The following is a 22,281-nucleotide window of genomic DNA, read 5'->3' as shown; positions in this document are numbered from 1 at the left end:
ATTACGTGCATGTGCATATGCATGTATGTGCACACGCATGCAGCCACCTGCAGAGGCCACAGGTACTTCATCCTCTTAGAGTGATAGGTGGTTGTAAGCTACCTGACAAGGATGCTGGGAACCGAACTCAGGACCTCGGAAGAGCAGTGTGCACTCTTAACCACTGAGCTGTCTCTTCTGCCTCCCTGCCCCACTGCGTTTTGAGACAAGACGGACGTGTGTACTCCAGGCTGCCCTGGAGCTCACTATGTTGCCCAAAGCAGACCTCATACCTATGGCGATCCTCCTACTTCAGCCTCTCAAATACTGGAATTTTTATAGGGACGAGTCGCAGTGCGTGCGCGTGTATGCGTGTGTGTGTGCGTGAAAGAGAGAGACTATGAACAAGGACATTTGAGTTTGTTCGCGTATGATCACTCTTCCCCCTTGGTTTTGGTTTTGACTCAGGAGAGGAGGAAAAAATAAGTTGGAGGGGCTGGGGATTTAGCTCAGTGGTAGAGTGCTTACCTAGGAAGCGCAAGGCCCTGGGTTCGGTCCCCAGCTCCGAAAAAAAAAAAAAAAAAAAAAAAAAAAAAGAACCAAAAAAAAAAAAAATAAGTTGGAGCAAGGGAATCAATTGCTGGGGAAGTGTCATAAAAAGATTATAGTTGTTTGGTTTCAGATATGCAAATGTGTTTTAAACTTTTAATTTTATTTTAAGTACATTGGTCTTTTGCTTGCATGCATGTCTGTGTGAGCGCTTTGGATCCCCTGGAACTGGACTTACAGACAGTTGTGAGCCACCTTGTGGGTGCTGGGAATTGAACTCAGGCCTCTGGAAGAGCAGTCAGTGCTCTTAACCATTGAGCCATCTCTCTAGCTCATCCTTTTCTACAAATGGAGCACACTCTTGTAAAAGAACAGTTCCCCCACAATAAGCACCCTTCTACAAATGGGACACTCTTATACAAATGAGCAGTCCTAAAAATGAATACCCCAGCCAACATGCACTGTCTACCAATGAACGTTATCATCTACCAGTGATGTTTCCCTATAAATGGAGGAGTATTCCTTTACAAGCAGAGTTCTCTTTTTTTTTTTGAGGAATAGGCTTTACACACACACACACGCGCGCGCACGTATATGTATATTTTTTCAAGAATCTTATTTCTATAGCTCTGCTAGACAATGTACACGTGACCCTTTGACCTATCCTGTCCAGAGCCCCCATGTGCCCCTCCCACCTTCATATTCTCCTCCTTTTCCTTTCTAGAGACAGGATTCTCAGCCTGTAGCTCTGGCTGGCCTAGAAACTGTTCTGTAGACCAGGCTGGCCTTGAGCCCACAGAGACTCACATGCCTCTGCTTCCAGAATGCTGAGATTAAAGGCGTGCATCTCCTCACAGGCTCTTTTTATCACCTCACCAACATCCAGGTATGCACAGGTGACCTACCTGTGGTCACACTCTTCAAAGAAAGATGACTCCCCTTCCCCAGCAGCCATCAACTGCCAGAAGTTCTCAGCTAGAAGTGACACGCCAGGGCCCCTCTCATGTCCATGCAAGGATTACTAACTGGTTTGGTCTTGTTTAGGTAACTGCAGCTCTTAGTTCACGAGTGCAATTGCTGTGTCATGTCCAAAGGACAGCACTTGACAGTTTCTCTTAATCTTCTGACTCTTAGATTTGTTTGCCCTTCTTCTTCAGTGTTCATTGCCTTATGGGGGGGGGGGTCTCCTTAAGGGCTAAGCACTCAATGGTCACTTATTCTTGGTGCTTAACCACTGCCTGCTGCAAGAAAGGAGCTTCTCTGACCAAGGCCGAGAGCAGCACTAATCTACGAGTGTAAACAACACCTTTGGAAAGCAGTGTGACAACCTGTCTATTTAGCCAAACATCAAGAATGGGTCCCCTTCTAGGGCCCATGACCTCCCCAGCCCAGGGCTTTTTCCAGGGCTAAGGATGAGACCCACTTGTGAATCAGACCTTAGATCCAATCAGAGGGCAGATGTGTACATCTTGCCCAGTAGGTCAGCATCCGCATGCGGGATCTGTTACTAGGTAAGTCCATGGATGACTCTTTCTGCCAGTTACCTTTCAGCACTATGAGAGCTAGCCAGCAGGGAGGAAGTTTCTGGGTCAGTTCCAGCTACGCTCTGTTGTGATGGAAAGACAATAGTCAAGGATGCAGGTCATGGTTGTGAATCCACAAGTCACCCCCTTTGGTGACTTCCCCAGTTTGCTTGGTGCACTGCAGGACTCTCTTACTGCTTGTCCTTAGGGCCTGTCTTCTGAAGCCCTGCAATAGTTTTGGTTTTGTTTAGAGTCACGGGTAAGGAAGGCATTCACTCATACAGTGAATACAGTGGATACAGTGGATGCAGTGGATATAGTGGATGCAGTGGATACAGTGGATATAGTGGATGCAGTGGATACAGTGGATATAGTGGATGCAGTGGATATAGTGGATGTAGTGGATGCAGTGAATGCAGTGGATACAGTGGATGCAGTAGATGCAGTGGATGTAGTGGATACAGTGGATGCAGTGGATACAGTGGATGCAGTGGATGCAGTAAATACAGTGAATGCAGTGGATGTAGTGGACACAGTGGATGTAGTGGATACAGTGGATGCAGTGGATGCAGTAAATACAGTGAATGCAGTGGATGCAGTGGCTCTTTATTCTTTGTTCCTGCCAAGAAACTTCCTGTTACACTTTGATATGTGTATGTGAAAATAATGGCCTAGGGGTCTCAATGAAATAGTGAGAAAGCAATAAAAGCCTGAGATTTCCTGGGACTTGACAGCTTCACGGGCTCTGAGCCTGCCGGCACAGGTCAGGGTATGGGGCCTTGGGGTTGACTCTGATGGGCCCCACTTCTCTTCAATATTGGCCTTCCGGCCACTTAGTGCTACTACCAAATCTAAATTAAGCCAAGGGTCAGAGTCCCTCTATGGCTTGTTGGATGTTTGAGTGGATCTGTCTTAACTCTACAACTCTCTGTTTAGCTCTGTTTTCCTTGTACTTGTCTGTGGAGCCACAGTGGACCCAAGTAGTTCTTGTTACCGTCTCGTCCCACACCCCATTCAAATGATTGCCACAAACCTGAGAAAATACCAGAGCCGTCTGTGCTCAGTTCTTAAAATATCGGCACACGCTGAGCCACCAGTGCCAGGGGATGTTAGCAGCCCCGTATCAGGCTTGACAATGGCTACCATGATGCTAAGCGAACCTGTCCAAAAGGGAAAATGTCTCCTGCTAGAAATGAAAGCTTTTTGTGATGCCTATTTAGTAACATGTCCCATTGGTCTTAACAATAACATTCGTGGGTGCTCCTGTGTTATATGTGCTAGATATATGTGCCAGAGAATTCATGCGACAAGCCTGTGACCTTCTTTCATTCCTAGTTCACAGATGAAGAAACTAGGTTTGCTTGTTTGTCTTTCACTGTTGTCATGGACTAACTCAGCTGTGATCACTCCATAAGGAAAAGAGGTTCATTTTGATTGAGATTCCTGGGAGCTCCAGGAATGGTTGAGGCCGTGTCTGATGATGGCCTTCATGCCATCGAGTTCTGAGGTGGTACATGAAGCACACAGCAAGAGACCAGAAACGAGCTCGTCTCTTTCTCATGTCCCTCCCTCACCTCTCCCTCCCTTTCTCTCTCCTCTTCCTGTTTTTCCTTTCTCCCTCTCTCTGTCTTGCCATAGGAAGCCTCCCTCTGATTCCATTGTGGGCCCCACACTAACGACCTAATCCTAATCGTTTTTCGAAGGTCCCACCTTTCAACACTGGATTTGGGTCAAGTTTCTCCTCTAACACCTCACAGGTGAATGTGAATTCCAGCAGATGCGATCCCTTTGTAAGACAGGCAAACCATGCCTACAATTGGTTTTCAAGAGGTTAAATATATCTAGTATCATCCAGAAATGAGGCGGTGGCCACTTTATCTAGCTCTGACCTTCTAGGCACCATCCTGCCCTGATTCCCATGGCTAGAGAGGTGTGTATCAGTGTGAGCATGACTGGGACAGTTGTTCCAGACCTCTGTAGCAGCGGGCAGCAGGAGTCAGTCTTGCCTCCTGCTAGCCAGGGCCAAGTTGAGAGAAGAGGCTGATGGAGCAAGTCTAGACATGACCAGTTTCGTTTTGTCTTTGAGGCTGTATATCCTTACCTTGTCTGGGATTTGCAATTTGACCAGGCAGACCTCAAACTCTATCTGCCTCTCCCTACCGAGTACTGGGATTAAAGGTGTGCACTACCATGCCCATCTCTCTAGGGCTTTCTTGCCTGACTTTGAGTATTGGTTGGTCCTGATGCTTCAGCTAAGGTGCATGGAGGCTGCTGTTGGCAGATACTGCCCACCTGTTCTGGCCATGAAGCTTGGACAAGATTATCTAGGCGTTGTCTTTTCTTACAAAAGCTAATGTGTCTTCCCTTTAAATTTGTTTGTTTCTCAGGTAGGGCCTCACCTTGTACCTCTGGCTGTCCTGGATTCACTACTTAGACCAGGCTGGCCTTGAACTCAGATATCAATTTACCTCTCCTTCCCAAGTGCTGTGATTAAAGGTGTGAGCCACCACTTCCAGCTGTGTTTTTCTCTTTTAAAAGCAACACTTGTTAAAAAAAATATCTGAAATCACAAAGAAAGCTTGGGAAGAATTGCAGTCATTGCCCATGCACAGTCTCCTTAGCATTATAGTGTGTTTTCTCTTACCACTGCCTTTTAATTTCTTGGAGCAATGTCATTTGTACCCTGTTTTCTCTCTCACATAACAAGCATCTACCTGTACTCTTTGGAATATTGTGTTTAACTCACGGTTTTGGTCTTGACCCCTTGAAGGCAAAGCATGTCCTTTTCTAATTATCCAACCATCCGTGGAGTTGTCTGAACCTCTTCTTAAAAAAAATTATTCTTGTTGTTGTAGTTACTATTGTGTGTGTCTGTGTGTAAGCATGCAAATGTCATTTGTGTGTGTGAGTGTGTGTGAGTGTGTGAGTGTGTGTGAGTGTGTGTGAGTGTGAGTGTGTGTGAGTGTGTGTGAGTGTGAGTGTGTGTGAGTGTGTGTGAGTGAGTGAGTGTGTGAGTGTGTGTGTGAGTGAGTGTGTGAGTGAGTGTGTGTGAGTGTGAGTGTGTGAGTGTATGTGTGTGTGTGAGAGTGTGTGTATGTCTACTTTCGGGAGTCTGTTCTCTCTCCCACTTTGTTCAGCAGGATCTCTGTTATTTCTTCTGTTCTGTGCACTTCATACTGGCTGGCCCGTGAGCATCCTTGTGATTCTCCTGTCTCCACCTCACCATAGGAATGCTGGGATTAGAGATGCCGGTCACTGCATCCAGATTTTCAGTTGGTTCCAAGAAGGGAACTCAGGTTGTCAGGCGTGCACAGCCATCTTGCTAGCCCAAATTGGCTGAACTTGTGAGTTTGTCTGTCTTCATTCTCTTTTTGAAGGAGTTATTCCAGTTTCTGTATGAAACAGACCTTATGTTTGTTTGCCTTAAGCTTTACTCAGACATCAGACCGTCCTTTTCGTTCTATTTCCTCTAGTTTGATGAACAAAGTTGTGTTTTCTTCTCTGGACACTGCCCTCCTCCTTCCTCCTAGACATGCTACTCTGGACAGTAGGTTGCTGTAAGCTCCCAGCCTCCACAGGCATGGCACACGTCCAGCAACGGGTGCTTCCCCGGCCGCAGGTGGGCATGTGTGCTAACAACACACACACACACACGCACACACCCGCACCCGCACCCACACCCGCACACTCTGACCTCCTCTTGGTCTCTGTTGACCAAGCTTCCCTGTCGATTGCAGCCGCGCACCTCACTTTCACCTGTTGCCTGCCTCCATCTTTCCCCTTCTTGACTTCTCTTGACCTCCTGTGACCACTTCACTGGTCCTGTCCGTGCAATGCTGTCACTATAGCCCCTGCTTTCCCTCGCTGAGTGAGTCTGTGTGAACTTTGCACTGTATGCATGCTTTGGAATTTACGCTGAAATGATGTCATGGTGGAGGTTAGCAGACGGTAACAAAGCAATGAGATCTGACATGTTCTAATGACTCCCTTTTTCCCGCCCATACTAGCCAGGCCAGTGGAGGGGCAGGGGTTTCCTTGAAGTATTTAAGGAAGGGGCCAAGAGAAATCAGGGGTGGGGCCCAGGTGCCTATGAGGCCCGTGACCTTTGCTGCTATAATATCAGTGTTTCACAAGCAGGGCGGTTCAGGAGCCCACTTGCAGCCCATCAAAAATTGATTTAATTGCAATTTTTCCTCCAATTAGGAGCACTGGAGCCTGACTAATTGGAGTAATAGAGAGTAATAAGGCTCAGATAAAAAGCCTTCCTTGGCTTCCTTTGTATCTTGTGTCAGTGCCTGTCAGAGGTCAGAGAGCTTGCATATTCTATTAGGCAGCCTGGCCTTCATTTGTACAAATTAGTTTACCCAACAGTAATTAAAATGCCAATGCGGGTTGAAGAGAACTGAATACACTTGATGGGCATGCTGGTGAATGAGGTGACAGCTCTGGTGGCCTCCCTTGCCAAAGTGTGTCAGCCTGGGCTCAGGCTGCTGGGGCCTAGTCCAGCTGGGCGGCTCTGGCCAGCCTCGGCGCAGCTGCTGAGCCCAGCTACTTCTGCCGCTGCCTGTCTGAGGCCAGGGTGTTCTTTCCTCCCCCAGATACAACCGTTTGTTCAACTTCTTGATTCATTCACACTGTCATTCAAGAAGCTTGGAGACATTTCTAGGCGCTGTACTACATGCTGGGAGCCCAAACAACATTAACTTGAAACATATCTCCCAGGAAAGTTTGTGGGGTGATATAATGGACTCTGGAATTCAGAGGGCCAGTCCTATTACTGCTGCTTATTGCAGTGTTACTCAGCTGAGCATCCCGATGTGTGGGGAATGCTAATGTACGTCCTCGCCACTTGACACATAGTAGGCACTCAGTAAGTTCCAGTTGCTTGGTAATCCGGTGCATGCTTGTCAGTAGACACTTGGGAAGCTGGAGGAGAAGGACTTGAGAGTTCAAGGCTGATCTGGGCCACATTCAAAGACCCTGTCTCTAAACAAATGGTAAATGATAGCCATTTCCTTGTGTCTGTGAGGGGTTAGATCTAGTACCCATCCTCTAAGCAATACCACAATCTTCGCATGTTCAAATCCCTCCTAAATAAATGCACAGAAGTCAGCAGGTAGTGTAGTCCTGTAATCCCAGCATGAGGAGTTAGAAGCAGGAGGACACCACAGATTGGATGCCACCCTGATCTTCACAGTGAGTTCCCAGTCAGCTCTCAAAAACAAACCAAAATAAAGGGGCTGGAAAGATGACTCCATGATTAAGAAGCACTCGCTGCTTTTGCAGGGGACTAGGGCTTGGGTCTCAGCCCCAACATAGGGCAGTTTATAACTGTCTGCGACTGCAGTTCCAGAGCTGTCGTAGTCGGGGTTTCCATGCTGTGAAGGAACACCTTGACCACGGCAACTCTTATAAAGGACATCATTTTATTGGGGGTGGCTGACAGTTCAGAGGCTTGGTCCATTATCGTCATGGTGAGAGACATGGTGGCATGCGGCTTAACATACAGGCCGATGTGGTGCTGCAGAAGTAGCTAAGAGTTCTGCATTTGGATCCATAGACAGGGAAGAGGATGAGACACACTAGGCTTCAGCTTCTGAAGTGTCGAAGCCTGCACCCAGTGGTACTCTTCCTCTCACAGGGCTGCATCTACTCCAACAAGGCCATACTTTCCAATAGCGCCAGTCCCTGTGGACCTGTGGGACTATTCAGACCTACAAGGGTTAACGACCCTTCTCATCCTCCATTTTTCTGATTTTCTTTCTATACTTTGTCTTGCATATAGGATCCCCAACTTTTCTAGTGTCTTTCTTGATTGGATGCCTCTGTGTCCACTTTGCACCTCATGGCCTCTGTGATGTCAGGCTTGCCTCACGTACATAGTTACCAACAAGTTTTAGGTTAACTAATGGCCATGGCTTTGTGGCTAAAAAGTATAACTAAAAAGTATTGGGTTGGGGATTTAGCTCAGTGGTAGAGCGCTTGGTGCAAGGCCCTGGGTTCGGTCCTCAGCTCCAAAAAAAAAAAAAAAAAGAAAAGAAAAAAAATATAACCTATGGAGTCTGGGGGACTTGTTACTCCCCACTCATGGATACCTGTCGTATGTTATTCAGATTTTAGTCTTTGGTGGTTTGGGACACCCTCCTTTAAGAAGCAGAAGGACCATCTTCAGTGCCTGTGTGATTGGCTTTCAACTCTGGGAGGCCCTTTCTGGTGTTTCATGGATCTGTATTAGTGTCCTGTGCCAGACTGGAGTACATGTGGGAATCTCTTACGAGGAGCCGTGGAGGAATGTACGTGTTTCACTGCATTGGTGAGAACCTCAGCAGCTTAGCCTAGAGGCCAGAATGGTGGAAACTATGGAGCAGATCAAGCACAGATGTCAGGCCGACCCCAAGCCGGCAAGAGATCAGGACAGACTTTACATTTGGGAGCAAGGGCTGTGAACCTGCCAGTAGGCACACCCCATCCCATTGCCCTTTCGGAACTCTAATGTAGAAGTGCCGGGGAGGTGCTGAGTGCTGGCGACCCTGGGCTAGGTTGACCAGGCTCACCAGCTTTTAGCAAGTGTGGGTAGCCAATGGCTTTTGCCACATTCTTTATAATGACCACAGGCACTGGGCAGAAGGCAGACACAGAGCATGCCCACAGCAGTGGGGAGGAGTTCAGGAAGCATGGGACTGCATCTATAGCTAGCTCGACCCCTTAATGCCCAGGCTACCCTGTGGATTGGGCTTGTCGCCCAACTGATCAGTCTGTCTGCAGTCTGAGTTCTCCTAAGTGCCAGAGAGACAGTCTAGCCTCACAGCACCTAGGCAAAGGGGAAGGATGGCTTTAGGAAAGCTGTAGGTTCTCTGTCCAGGCAATAAGGAGGAGAGGGGCCCTCTTCTTGGTAGCAGATGGTCAGGGCCAGCAAAGGACTGGGGTCCCTGGGAAGGGTTTGCAACCTCCTTTGCCTGCTGGGAGGTCAGGGCTGCAGGAGGGGCAGGGATTAACTTCCAGGCTCCCCCCCCCCCCCCCGCCCCATCTTTCTCTATTGATTTACCTTGAGGCTAATTTAGGCCTGTGGCCAAGAGGCCTTGAGAGACTTCCTTGAGAGAAGCCTGTGTCTGTGCTGGCGCCCTTCACCTAGCCTCAACTCCTCAAAAGTCTGGAGAGCCCAATTGCCTGCTCCAGTGATTTCCAAGTAGCTATTATGTTTCCAGCCCACAGTAATTGGCTTTACCAGTTATTAATGGATTATACTAAAGAAAAAACTATAGGAGGAGGAAGGGGAGAGGAGCACCTCCTGACTCTAGTTTGGTTCCTTGGTGCCCGGTGGCTGCCTGGCACTGCCACTCTATGGTAGAATGGCTGCTGGCAGTTGATGAAGAGGAAGTTGGGATGCTGTCACATTCCTGGAGGAAGGCTTGAGGCATGAGAGCCCCTGGATGTCTTGTCTGGCCTTGTTCCAGTTTGGAGATGACAGGTGGACACTAGTCTATATAGTTTTGGAACTTAAACCAGTCAGTGCCTGCCCAGACATTTCCCTCATCAGAAACTGGTAGTTAGCTCCTCACCAGCTGTAGTGTTCGAGGCACTGCCTTCTCCAGAGCCATCTCTGTAGACCTCTGTCTCCACTGACATGCTGGGTACAGGTGCTGGGCAGTGCAGGCCAATGGGCTGCTTGCCTACGTGGTTGAGATACCACTAATGTATCCAGTCTTCCTTCCCCAGTGCAGGATATGTGGGGCCCATGGCCTCCCCAGTGCCTTTAACGTCACTGATTGACATTAGGTTTCCTAAGGTTTCCGCTCCCACCCTCCCCAGTGCTGAGGAAAGTCTGCTCTAGCTCAGATGTTCAAGCTCTCACCATACCCATCCTTCCTTCCCATAGTGCTTGAGCCTCGGCAGCAGGAAACCATGCAGGCTGCCTATGTTGACCATTCTGAGAGACACTTCCCGCCACATATCTCCTTCCTCAGCAGGCCTGGCTTCTTGGCCCACTCCCTGGAAGCTACAGTATACTCTTGGAGATGCACTCACTTTCCCCATTGACCCTGTTTATACAACTTTGTCAGAGTCTTCCAATTATTTGGGGTGGGGCGGGGGATTGAGACAGGGTTTCTCTTTTATAAACTAGCCTGAGTTCTGGCTTCGAACTCAAGAGATTCACCTGCCTCTGCCTTTTTAGTGCTGGGATTAAAGGCATGCACCACCATGCCTAAGGTTTCCCAGCTCTCTCTTTTTTTTCCCCCTGATATGTGACTTTTTTTTTTTTTTGTAAGATTTATTTGAGTCCACTGTCGTTGTCTTCAGACACACCAGAAGAGGGCATCGGATCCCATTACAGATGGTGTGAGCCACCATGTGGCTGCTGGGAATTGAACTCAGGACCTCTAGCAGAGCAGTCAGTGCCCTTAACTGCTGAGCCGTCTCTCCAGCCCCTGGTCTCCCAACTCTTATATCCTTCTGGAAAGTCTCCAGCTGATTGGGGTATCACTGGTCAGTCCCAGTAGGAGAGGTCTTAGAGCACTGAGCTCCCAAGCCTCGTGCAGGTACATTCTCATAAGCTTGCACTGCCTTGGGCTCAGAGCTGCCCATGCAGAGGTCTGCTGCTTCTGTGGTCAGAGGTGACATGTCCCAGTCCAAAGAGCAAGGACATCCACGGTGGCAGCGCCACAGCCTCTAGTCAGACAGCCTCGGAAGGTAGCACCTCTGTTTGCATCACACCAAGTTGTCGTAGACTGTGATACTTCCTCATTCCCTCTCAATGTTTCCTTGTCTGGCTTAACCCCATGATCCCTGGGCAAAGAGCCCAGCATTTCTAATGTGTAGCCATTTCCGCCACAAGTTCTGACAAGCCGGCCCTGACTCTGTTCTCCTTTTGTTTGGCAGCTCTTTTGTGACTGGAACAGCTTGTTGTGGGCACTTCTCACCTCTGAGAATCTGGGACCTCACCAGGTAAGAGATTCCTCAGCCCACAGTGGCATTCAGTGGGGGCAGGGCTAGGGCATCTGGAAGACAAAAGAAGAGCTAGCTAACCACCCCCTGCCTCAGTTAGCCTGGTGGTGCCAGAGGAGGCGGGAGAAATGCCATCTGCCACCCCCAACTGCTGCAGCGCTTCTTGGGGATTTATTTGAGGTTAGCTTGAGGAGACCCCTGAAATCACCTGGGACAGGTGAGTGTGTTCCTGTACAATTGAGAGTGGCTACTTGGATTTAATATATCTTTTCTGAGGAGTTCCTGCTGTGTAATCTATACTTGGATGGGAATTTTTATACCATAAAAAATTTCGGGGTTGGGGATTTAGCTCAGTGGTAGAGCGCTTGCCTAGCAAGCGCAAGGCCTTGGGTTCGGTCCCCAGCTCCGAAAAAAAGAACCAAAAAAAAAAAAAAAAAAAATTCAGCGGTTCCATTAAATAATTGTGTAGGGCAATTAAGATACAACCAGGTTTTCTTCACAGTTCTCCAGTCAGCAAGCTTAATGCATTCTCTTGAATTGTCTGCTGTACTGGTTTAGTTTTGTTAGTTTTTTTCAACCAAAAACTTTTATTTTGAAATAATTCTATATTCATAGGATGTTACAAAGAGATCAGAAGGGCACTTGAATAGCATTTGTATAATATTGTGTCAGAAGCAGAGGACTGGCAGTGGAATCCATAGGCTTTTCCTGTACACCACCACAGTCAGAGACTCCTTAGACACCCTTCACAGTCGGCCCTGCACCTTCTCTAACACACACAACCACTTAGATGCTCTCTGCCTCTAATTGTGTATTTTGAGGATATGCTATAAATAGAATCATGTAGTCTGTTACCTTTTTTTTTTTTTTTTGGTTCTTTTTTTTCGGAGCTGGGGACCGAACCCAGGGCCTTGCGCTTCCTAGGTAAGCGCTCTACCACTGAGCTAAATCCCCAGCCCCAGTCTGTTACCTTTTAAGAGTAGCTTCGTAGTGCCAGGCATGGAGGCACAGATCTTTGATCCAGGACAAGAAATACAGAGACAGGCAGATATTTATGAGTTCAAGGCCAGCCTAGTCTACAGAGTGAGTTCCAAGCCAGCCAAAGCTACATAGTGAGACTCTGTCTCAGAAAAAAAACAAAATAAAAGACTAGTCTTTTAAAACCTCAGCATACTGCAGTGAGACCGCTAGCATGTCATATATACATGTCAGACCCTCATTCCCTTTCATTCTCGAGTGTAGTCCATATAGTTCATCGATGCTACGAGGCTCCTCTCCATTGGAGAAGTCACCCACTCAGGGACATCGAGTTGTTACGAGCAGTTATGCATAGACTTTAAACTGACCGTACACTTCCATTTTTCTGGGGCGCGTGCCAAGGAAGACAACTGCTTAGACTTTTGTTTACTTACCAAACTGTTTTAGGCACATCTTTATCATGTGGTGTCTTCCCGGCAGGGTCCGTCTTTACACCTTGACCAGTGTTTTGCTATTGTCGCTGTTTTTCAGTTTAGCTGCTCTGGTGTGATATCATGACTTTAATTTGTCTTTTCTGATAGCTGATGATGCTGAACCTGTGTTCATTGCTTGTTTGCCGTCTGTCCATCCTGGTTAGCAAAATGCCCATGTAACGCCCAAGTCCATGGCCATAACACTGTTTTTCTACTGTCAGACTTGGAGCTTTCTGCAGTGTAGAAGTAGTTCGTTGTCAGATATGTGATTTACAATATCTTCTAGACCTTGTCTTTGGTCCTTTTAATTTAGTGTCTTCTGTAGAACAAATTTTAAACTAAGAAACGTTTTCAGTTTATGTGAATGTGCTTGCCTGTGTGCATTTGCCTGTGCACTGCATGTGTGCTTGGTGTCTGCAGAGGCCAGAAGAAGGTGTGGGTCCCCTGTAACCGCAGTTCTGGATGGCTGTGAGTGGCCAGGAGGATGCTGGGGGCAGAACCTGGGTTCTCTGGAAGAGCAGCAGTGTTCTTGTTGAGCCACTTCTCAGCCTTCAAACTTAAAATTTTGATCTAGTCTAAACTACTGATTTTCCCTCTAGTCAGCTGTGGCACATCTCAAACTCTTCAGCGAGCCCTGAGCTTTAAGTGTCACACTGCAGGGCAAGAATAAGAGTCCATCAGGTTCTCTAGCCCCATCTCCTCATGACTTCTTTCTGAAGCAAATGTCCCACAACTACTCTCTCTAGGGGATTCTCAACACTTCATTGAGCATTTCTTCTACATTCTATGGTAAATCTGAGAACAGGGATAGGAGGCTCAGAATCTTCCCAAACTACGTTGTCTCTCTATTTAGCTCTGAGGACCGGAATGCCCACTCTTTATTGAGGTCCATTGTCTCCTGGATCTGTGCACCCAGAGAGAAAGCAAGCTGAATCTCTCTCCTGTAGGACAGGCCTCCAGCTGTCTGGAAACCTTGTGCCTGCTCCTCCAGAGTCTTCTTTTTCCCAGGCCCACCATTTTATTCCTTAGTTATTCTTCATAAACAGAGTTCATCAGTTAACCGTAGCTTTAGGCTCTAACTAATGAAAATCTAATTCAAACAGCTCAAACAACAGTGGAATTATAATCGAAGATGCCAAAGGGCCCAGAAAAGTTGGGTGGCTCCAGACCTAGAAGGGCCATCCTCACTCAGCTTCCCCTGTCACTGCAGTTATGGTGGCTTCTGCCCCTGCATTCAGGCCTGTTGACAACAGTGCCACCAACTCATAAAACAGCACTCAAAAGTAGAAGGAAGACCTGTGTGACCCTGTGACCATTTTACAATGAAAGAGCCTCTCCCAGGAATGCTGAGTGGATTTCTCTCACATCTAATTGTCAAAACTACACTCAAGGCCTCATCCTAAACCAAACCCTGGCAAGAGGCAAAGACGAAGAAGCCATTGTACTCTCCTCTGGCTTGAGAAGAGCCAGCTTCCCCTAGACATAACAGTACTGGCAGAGAGAAAGGCGGGTGTTGCAGAATCAGGTTAACAGGAAGGAACATGAATGGTGGGTCAGCGGTGCTCTCTGGAGTTGGCCACATGCTGGCTCCAGGATCATTTTTTTTTTTTTTTTGGTTCTTTTTTTTTTTTTTTTTTTTTTTTTTTTTGGAGCTGGGGACCGAACCCAGGGCCTTGCACTTCCTAGGTAAGCGCTCTACCACTGAGCTAAATCCCCAGCCCCCTCCGGGATCATTTTTACTCTAAAGTTTCTGATTCAGTCCCTCTGAGCACTGAGCAGCTCAGGTGTGGTCTGATGGGAGACGGTGCTGCCACCTCCCTTCAGAGCTGCTGCTTTTGTCAGTGCCGTGAGTGGTCACCTAACCCACTGTCAGCTTAGCTAGAACTTCTAGGGCTCCCGTGGTCTCATGTCCTGGGGCTGCTGGCATCCTGCACGTTGTGGATTGTTCTCTAGACTTCATTCTGTAGAACTGCCACCAGTTCTTGTGATTACAGCTGAGGCAAGAGGAGCCTTTCTCACAGGACTCTGTGCTGGAAGCAATAGGAACTCAGAAACTGGCTGTGTGGCCTGACAGGCTCCCACTCAGAACCGTCTTGTCACTTACCAGCCTCACCTAGGACTTCTCTGAACTTTGCTTCCACAGTGGGAACTGAAAAGTCGGAATTCACTGTCCCCAACTACCAGAAGTAGTTGTGATGGAATAACTGTGAAAAATGCCTGCCCACCCCCATCCCCCCATCTCCCGACTGCCTGACACCTGTATCCTTTGCCTTCTCCCTCAGAATCAAAGAGCTGTGGGCACCACACCTCTCAATTTCCAGAGTACCTGTGGCTTCTGGCCGGTATAGAGGCCATTGCCGGCCCCACGGCACACAGGGTCTTGCCAACAGAGCTGTGGCCCAGGGATGGGCATTTGTGCTAGCAGTTTCAGTCACCCATACAGCTGAAGCTCATGACCATCATCTTCTCTGCCTGGGCCCAGCTCAGAGATGTAGGTCTGGGTCCACCACCATGGCCTAGGAGCATCTCAATTGGATGATCTTCGAGCTGCCTGTGGCTGCTTTGGAGGGACTAGGGTCAGGATGGTGTTCTAATGGGCTGGCTCTGTGAATGCCATTCTCATTAAATCTCTAGATGTCATCATCCCCAAACACTGCCACTGTCCTTAACTCAAGAGGAACCCAAATAAGAACTGGCACAAGACAACTGAGGTCTCTGGTTATTCTGGAACCAAATGAGTTATTGTCACTGTATTCTCTGGCCATTCTTCTGGGCTCTGCCTGTGACTGGGCCACCCTGGTATCACATGGTATTGCCTCTTCTCTAGCCCCAGACTGCCCTCATCAGCCATGGGAGGAGCCAGACTTTGCGCAAACATCTGCCCTGTATCCAGAACTGTGCACTGCTTGGAGAACTGAGCAGGGCAGGGGTGAGGAGCTGCCCTGGTGGGAGGAAATGGATGGCCAGGGCAGCTCTGAAGTGTCTTTCCTAAAGAAGCCCAAGCAGATAATAAAGCCATGTAGAAAACAGGATTAAGGTAATGAACAGGCAGGACCAAGTTTGATCTTTCAATAACACCAAAGCCTGACTGACAGGCAATCTGCAAGGTGGCGTGGTATTGCCGGCAGGACGCTGGCTGGGCGGAATGCGGCACTGGCTGAATGCTTTGCTTTTAACCTGTCACCGCCGAAACCTGAGCACAGCCTGAATTTTCTTTTATGTGTGTGCTGACTTGGGGGTTGGGGGGGCGTAGCTCTCAGCATCTGGGCTACCCCTAGGTGATGGTGGGGGCTGGGACACCCAGGAAGTGCAGCTGTCCCACTGGGCACCAGTTCTGTCACCTTTAGGGCTATTAGCACATTCCTCTCTCAGGTACCCATCACTGTGTTCAGAATAACCACACAGTCCTTTCAGGGTACGCAGAGGCTAAGCAGGGAAGAGGGGTGAAGAAGGTGCTGGCTGGAGCTTGCCTGTTGTATCTCCTTTCCATTGGACACTGTAAGTTAAGCCCAAGGAGAGGGGATTTCCATTGACGAAGGTGGGGCCTCTTCTTCCTCACAGCACAGCTGCAAGGTGCACAGGACTCAATTTCTGACAGTCCTCAGGCCCAGTATTCAATTTTCAGCTGCCAGAAACTCCTAGTGACAGCCATCCACTGAAGTCGTCTTGTTAGGCTCCGAGGAACTGTGCCAAAACCATCCTATTCCTTAGCTTGAGGCCTCGAGGAATCAGAGTGTACTTTGTGCCCTCTGTCTGCATTTCAACAAGGCACTTGGCTAGTCCCCAGGGGTGCACACATCTCCAGCTACTGGAGGATGTAGTAGGACGAGTGCCTGACATCACCTTCCACCACTGGCTCTGCTGTTCCTATAGGACTCGCATTTTCTGTCGAGGGGCGTTTGAGCTGGCTGCAGTTAGCATTAGTCCCTAAGGGCAGAGCACCCTGGGTCCTCTGTGGCGGGCACAGGTAAGCTATAGGATGGAGAAGTCTATGACTCCAGACCTGAAGGTGTCACAGGGGGTCCAGCCCTTGGCCCTAAGCCATTCTGGGGTCTGTGAGTTAGGGAAGCAGGTAGGGAGGGGCCTTTTGGTGACTTCACTGTGCCAAAGGCTTTGAGCTCCCTGGGTATTCTACCCTGCAGGGGTGTGTTCACATGTTCCTACACAAACCCTTCATCTCTCTGTCCCCTGAGGCCGGGGCCACCACTGCCCTCTGTTATGTTTTCATTTCTATGCTGAAGCAACCATATCTCTTCTCCACAGGGAAAGCGCAGATCGGTTCCCCCCACTTAGGCTTTGCTCAGGGTAACCCCATACTGGAACCAATCTTTGCCTAAGGAGACCTCCCATGTCAGCACTAATACTGTCCCCTCATGAAGCTCCCTGATCTGTCCCATGGCCTCTTCTATTGAGAACTGACTTAGCACAGTAAGGGCTACCTGGTCAGCCCCAGGTATGCTGGGGATGGAGTCTCAGCTTGTACTGAGCACAGGCTATGAATACAGGGCTAACGGCAGACTGGCAGGGTCACGTGGATGGAGACGGACTCCATGCTGGTGTGCTGAGGACATCACGAATGCCCCATTCCACCCACATGACTTTGTCTGCCCTGGTCTTCCTCTCCCCGCTCCTCGCAGGGGCCTGGCCTTCAGTCAGGGTGATTATGGGACTGCCCCTCTTGAAAGTACCTGCCTCCTCCTTTAAAGTATTCCTGACAGCTTTTCATTCTCTCTTTTCTTTACTTCTTTAAGGAACCCTGTAATTTCTTATTCTTTCTCCCCCCTTGGCTTTGCTTTCTTGTCCCCTCTGTCCCCCTCAACTCTTTGAAATTGGCTCTCTGCCTGCTGACACCAAACTGATACTTTGCGTTTCACTTCTCCTTATCCCTTTATGGCAACAGATGTTGAAATTTTGTATCCTTTTATCTGCCCGGCTGCCCTTTCCTGTAATTATGTCGCCTTGTTAGCAGTACAAAGTGGGCTGCCTGGCTGCCTGTCCTCTGAGCCATTGTGTCTGAACACGTGTGCTCTGGTGGGTGCTGGAGGGGATGCATGCTCACACACATACATGTGACAGACACTGTGTGCGTCTCCTCATACCTCATGTTGCAGGGACAAAAACTTCAGCCATTTCTTTATCCTCACATCTCTGCTGTTACATTTGGAAACTGGGGCAAGTGCTTACTGGACAAAAAGTCTTGTGACTGAGCCTGACAACTTGAGTTTGATTCCCAGAACCTGCATGGCAAGAGATAACTGAGTCCTTTAAATTGCCCCGACTTCTAGAAGTACACCGTGTGTGGCACCTGCAACCTTTCAAAGAAACATTTGAAGTGTTCTGTTTTTTTTTTTTTTTTTTTTTTTTTTGTTAATTCGGGATATATTCCCTTGAATCTCTTACTCCCATTGAGGACCAGACCCTTAGGCAAAGCCCAAGTGAGGGCCTGAAGCTGGACCTGGTGTCTACTGGGGTGGGCCATAGGGTCTGGACAGATGATGTCTGAGGGACTGTATGCACGAGAGAGAGGTAGGGAAAGCCAGCAAGAGTGGATGGCAGAGCAGGCAGGCCCAATCCTTCTGTCCTGACCTCAGTTTACCAGGTGCAGCCTGAGCCTTGGCTTATTCACCTGAGAAGTGGTGTGGAGAGACCTGGGCCCATTCCAAGGACTACATGAGCCAGTGTATATGGAGATGCAGTGTAGCACCTCCCAGACACAGTGGCTCAACCATGGCAGCCGCTATCAAGGCAGCAGCTCCTCTGCCACCCAAAATCTATACAGCCATTTGCATTTCTCTCATGACCAGGCTGGTGTGCAGCATAGCCTATCTCCTGGGTTGTTTCCTTGGTGTGCAATGTGAAGGCATTTCCTGTAGCTTTGGCTTCTTTATTCATAACCTGAGGGCCATTCTGAGACGACCACTCTGCCCCACAGCCTCATAGTGCTCTATGGCAGGTAGGAATGTGCAGCCACAGGCCCCTGTGGGCAGGATGCTGGAGACTGACATGTCCCCTCACTGCCAAGCCTCATCACCTCCATCATTGCCTGTCACAATCCTGTCACTAACTGAAGAATCACTCACTCCCCTTACCCAAAATGCCAATTTTCCTCATAGAAAGTTCTCTTTTCTTCTGTTTTTCTCTGTTAGTTGAGTATAAATTTAGACTTCTCTCCCTCATGGACTGAACACTCACTGAAAGGAGGGACAGTGGTCCTTTATAGTGCAGCTCACATCTCTGGGATCTCTGCATGGCATTGTGCATATAGAAGATGCCTGATTAACTGTTGAGGGACGGAGAGAAGAGAGAACATTACTTTCTTTAGTGATTGCTGGGCCTGATGTAACTTTCAGGCCATTTGCCCTTAGAGCGAGGAAGTAAATGCTTGTCATGCTTCACTTGTCTTTCCCGAAAAACCAGTTATGGTTCAGGGTAGCACATGCCAGACGGAGTCCTGACACCCAAAGGGAAGCACAGCATCCATGATAGGCTCCAGGGAGCACCACCAGACATCCCAATGTTAGAAGTAGCTGGAAAATGTGAGAGCCACAAGCAGGCATCACTGTGGGCTGGGAGCCTCAGAATACTTCAAGTACAAGAGTCCTGTGGGGGCGTATGGGCCAGGGGTGGTGGCAGCAGCCATGCCTTTAATCCTAGCAGAAGCAAGTGGATCTCTGAGTTAGAATTCTGGTCTACAGAGTGAATTCCAGGTCAGCCAGGGCTATACAGACACACAGACACAGACACAGACACACACAGACACACACACATACACACACACACACACACACACACACACACACACACACACGAGAGGGGGGGGACGGACAGACAGACATCATGGTGTTTGGACTCTGCAGGGTCCAGGTTGGGGGCAGGGAAATGCCTCCGTCAACTTGGCCACAGAGGCTAATGACAATACATTATTTAATTTCTCTTTCTCCTGGTCAGCAGGGTGAGCCAGGCCCAGGAGACCTGCTTTCTGTTTTGAGAGACCCCTCTGGGATGTGGTCCCACTTGGCTGGCTTTTTCCTGCCCAGGTACTAGAGCCTCACAGAGAAAGCTGCAGAGGCTGTGCCAGGGGAACAGGACTCCTTTAGCGTGCATACTTCGCCTTTCTCATTCACCAGACTCACTCTGGCTGCCCCATCTGTCTTTATCTTTCCCTGGGTGGAGGGAGAATTGCTGGAGTCAGGCTCAGGAGGCTGGGGTGTGGAGGTCCCCAGCCCGCAGCAGCTCCTGGAGGCCTCGGCTTTGTCTGCGAGAGCTGGAAGAGAAGGGACTTTTTTGTCTCACTCTCTATAGTGACAAGCACAGTTTTTGCTCCTGTCTTGGCCTGGGGCTCTGAGCTGCAGCCCTGTTCCCACACAAGTTGTGGGACAGCCAAGGCTCTGCGTACACCATCCCCCTTTCCCCCTACAGTGAGAGGCTGAGAAGCATTCTTAACATTCTTTCTAGAGAAAAGGGGTGAAACGTCTGAATTTGGGGGTCACCACGTTATACAAATTGCAATCTAATCGTTTTTACAAGAACACACTTGCAGTGAGAACAGCAGCACAGGAGGGGACAAAGACACAGACTGGAGGGCTATTGTTGACCAGCCCCTTCCTCAACACAACGGCTACACTACAGTTTTCTACATAAATTGGGCCTGGGGTGGGAACCCAAAGGGCCCATGGTGCCATTTCTGTTTGTTTTCCCAAATCAAAGCCCCAGCAGGGCTCCTGTGGCTCCGCTGGGCCACTGTTAGAAGAGGCAGGCATTTCCCAGCGCCTGGTGTGTCAGTCCATGCTCTGAACTTAACCTTGCAGCGCTTTACAACAGAGCTTTGAGGGTCCTGAGCCTCAAGGCCAAAGAAAGTGTATCTTTTTTATTGGTGGTTCAAAGTGTGTGTGGCCACTTGAGAGTCCTAGACAAAGTAAAGTAGAAACTTCCAGGCTAGGCCAAGGGTCTCTCCCAGACCCATTGGGCTGTGCTGTACTGAGGGCTTCTTGGGCAGTGGACGGGATTCAGATTAGCAGTTCTATCTGGATGTGCCTCTCTCATTGCTCACCCACCCCACCAGCAGTGGGTGCCCAGGTCTCATTCTCTCAGAATCCCAGCAACGGGGTGGGCGGCTGGGGCTCCACTGGGCTCCACCCCTACCCACAGTCTTTCATCTTCTATTTCAAACAAACATGAAATTACTTCCACAGATTAAAGGGGAGAGTTCCTCAATCATTCCTTACAGCCTTACTAATGGAGTGGGCAGGCCCCACAATCTGGAAAGGGAGCATCGTGGAGTACAACAGCTCCCACCTGGGGTACACAAACCCAAGTGTACCTTGAGCTAGAGACTCCTCCCACCTCCCATGCCTGTCATGGTGATTGGTGGTTGGTCTGAAAGGCAGGGATTCCCTGGGAGCAAGGCCCAGGTCTGATAGAGACATTGACCTGGGAAGAAAATGTCTACCCCAGGAGTCCCTGGAAGATAACATGTGTTTTTGTTTTGTTTTAGTTGTGTGTTGCTTTTTCAAGACAGGGTTTCTTCCTGGATCTGACTTTGTAACCCAGGCTAGCCTTGAACTCAGAGAGCTCCATCTGCTTCTGCCCCTTGAGTGCTGGGATCCAAGGTGTATGCCACTACCGCCCTGTTACAAGCTTATTTTTATCCCCCATGCCAACACGGGGCCACTGCATACACCAAGAATATCCCTGGGAAGGTGGCTGGGCACAGAGGTGCCAACCTGGGTGTAAGCACTCAGTGGAGAGCTGAGGTGATCCTTAGAAGCCTTCGGTGTTCACAGTGAAAGGCTGAGTAGGTAGAGAGAACCCCAGCCTCCTCCTCCAGTACTTTGCAAGGTGGGGGAGGAGTCTGAGTGGTGGGGACAGCATGGAGCTGAAGTCTATGTTTAGACAATGGCTGGCAGCCTAGCCTGCTTCAAGCCCTCTGCTGATGAGGGCTCAGGCCTCTTACCTGAGCATCTCTGTGATGTCACCATGGCCTTGTTTCTCCTACTAGACCATGAAGGGAGGGCCTTGAAAAGAAGGCTGAGGCGTTGGGCCTAGGGGGTGCCTCTTCTCCGTTGTTCCCCCCAGACATTCTGCAGAAGCTCAATACATCCACCCATCCCCTGGCCACAGGATTAGCTGGTGCACTTGATGTTGAGGGGCAGTTGCTAGGGCCAAGAGGCCCCCCTATGTGGTTGCTAAGGGTCTGGCATGGGGTGAGAGGTCTGCCCACTGCCGCGGTCACGGAGGGAATTACACAGTCACAAAGAAATTGTTCTTCTCAGTAATCTGTTCTCGGCCACCGGGTGGGGTACGGGTGGGGGAGCAGGCTGGAGCCCAGCAGGCTGGGGGCTGTGATCACAGAGGCGTGTTAGCCCTGGGCTGGGGGCCAGAGACCGAGAACACCAGGGACCAGCACACTAAGCTGCTTTCTCAGCTATTTCTGTCCCTGGACACAAAGGTGTTTACTTGTTTTAACATTTCCTAGGACTCTCCTTTCTCCCTTTGTGTGGTCTTTATCCCCAATAAGGTTTGAGCCTGAGATTACAGGCAAGAATTAAGGCACTGGACTCAGACAGCTCAGAACTGCATGACCTACCAGATCAAGGAGTATAAAGTAACCAAGTGTGTGCTTCTGAGGGGCCGACCCCTTCAGCAAGAGCCATTCATTGCCCCAGAGGGAGCAGGCAGCTAGCATGCAGGTGTGATGGAGGAGGGCGCAGCATTGCCCCACCGAGGCTTCAGCTGGGGGCTGAGTACTAGGGGAGGGGCGGGCCATGTCGCTGTTTGGTCCAGGGCTCCATATCTTCCTTCCCTCAGCCCTCTTCCTTTCACTGTCTGCCCTGTTT

At 49.3% G+C, this 22,281-nt stretch overlaps 1 protein-coding gene across 15 annotated transcripts in view; it reads left to right on the top strand.

Annotated features, from left to right (window-relative positions):
* The window catches only part of Fbxw4 (F-box and WD repeat domain containing 4), an 89,253-nt gene that overhangs the window by 65,468 nt on the left and 1,504 nt on the right, over positions 1-22,281 (top strand). For 12 of the 15 annotated variants that reach the window (XR_010053929.1, XR_010053930.1, XR_005487442.2 and 9 more), the window contains one exon: positions 10,929-10,994. Coding sequence is in view for 9 of the 15 variants with exons in the window: in XM_039080412.2 (XP_038936340.1) it covers positions 10,929-10,994 (66 nt within the window). In the remaining 6 variants the exon portion in view is untranslated. Of the gene's footprint in view, positions 1-8,164; positions 8,228-10,928; positions 10,995-14,588; positions 22,273-22,281 lie in introns of those variants that run through there. The other 3 variants (XM_039080400.2, XM_039080404.2, XM_039080409.2) reach the window with 3 other exon arrangements.

Source organism: Rattus norvegicus, chromosome 1 (assembly GCF_036323735.1).
Source record: "Rattus norvegicus strain BN/NHsdMcwi chromosome 1, GRCr8, whole genome shotgun sequence".
Taxonomy (NCBI): Eukaryota; Metazoa; Chordata; class Mammalia; order Rodentia; family Muridae; genus Rattus; species Rattus norvegicus.
Note: the sequence above shows the minus strand (reverse complement) of the source record. Positions and strands in the feature narration are given on the sequence as shown.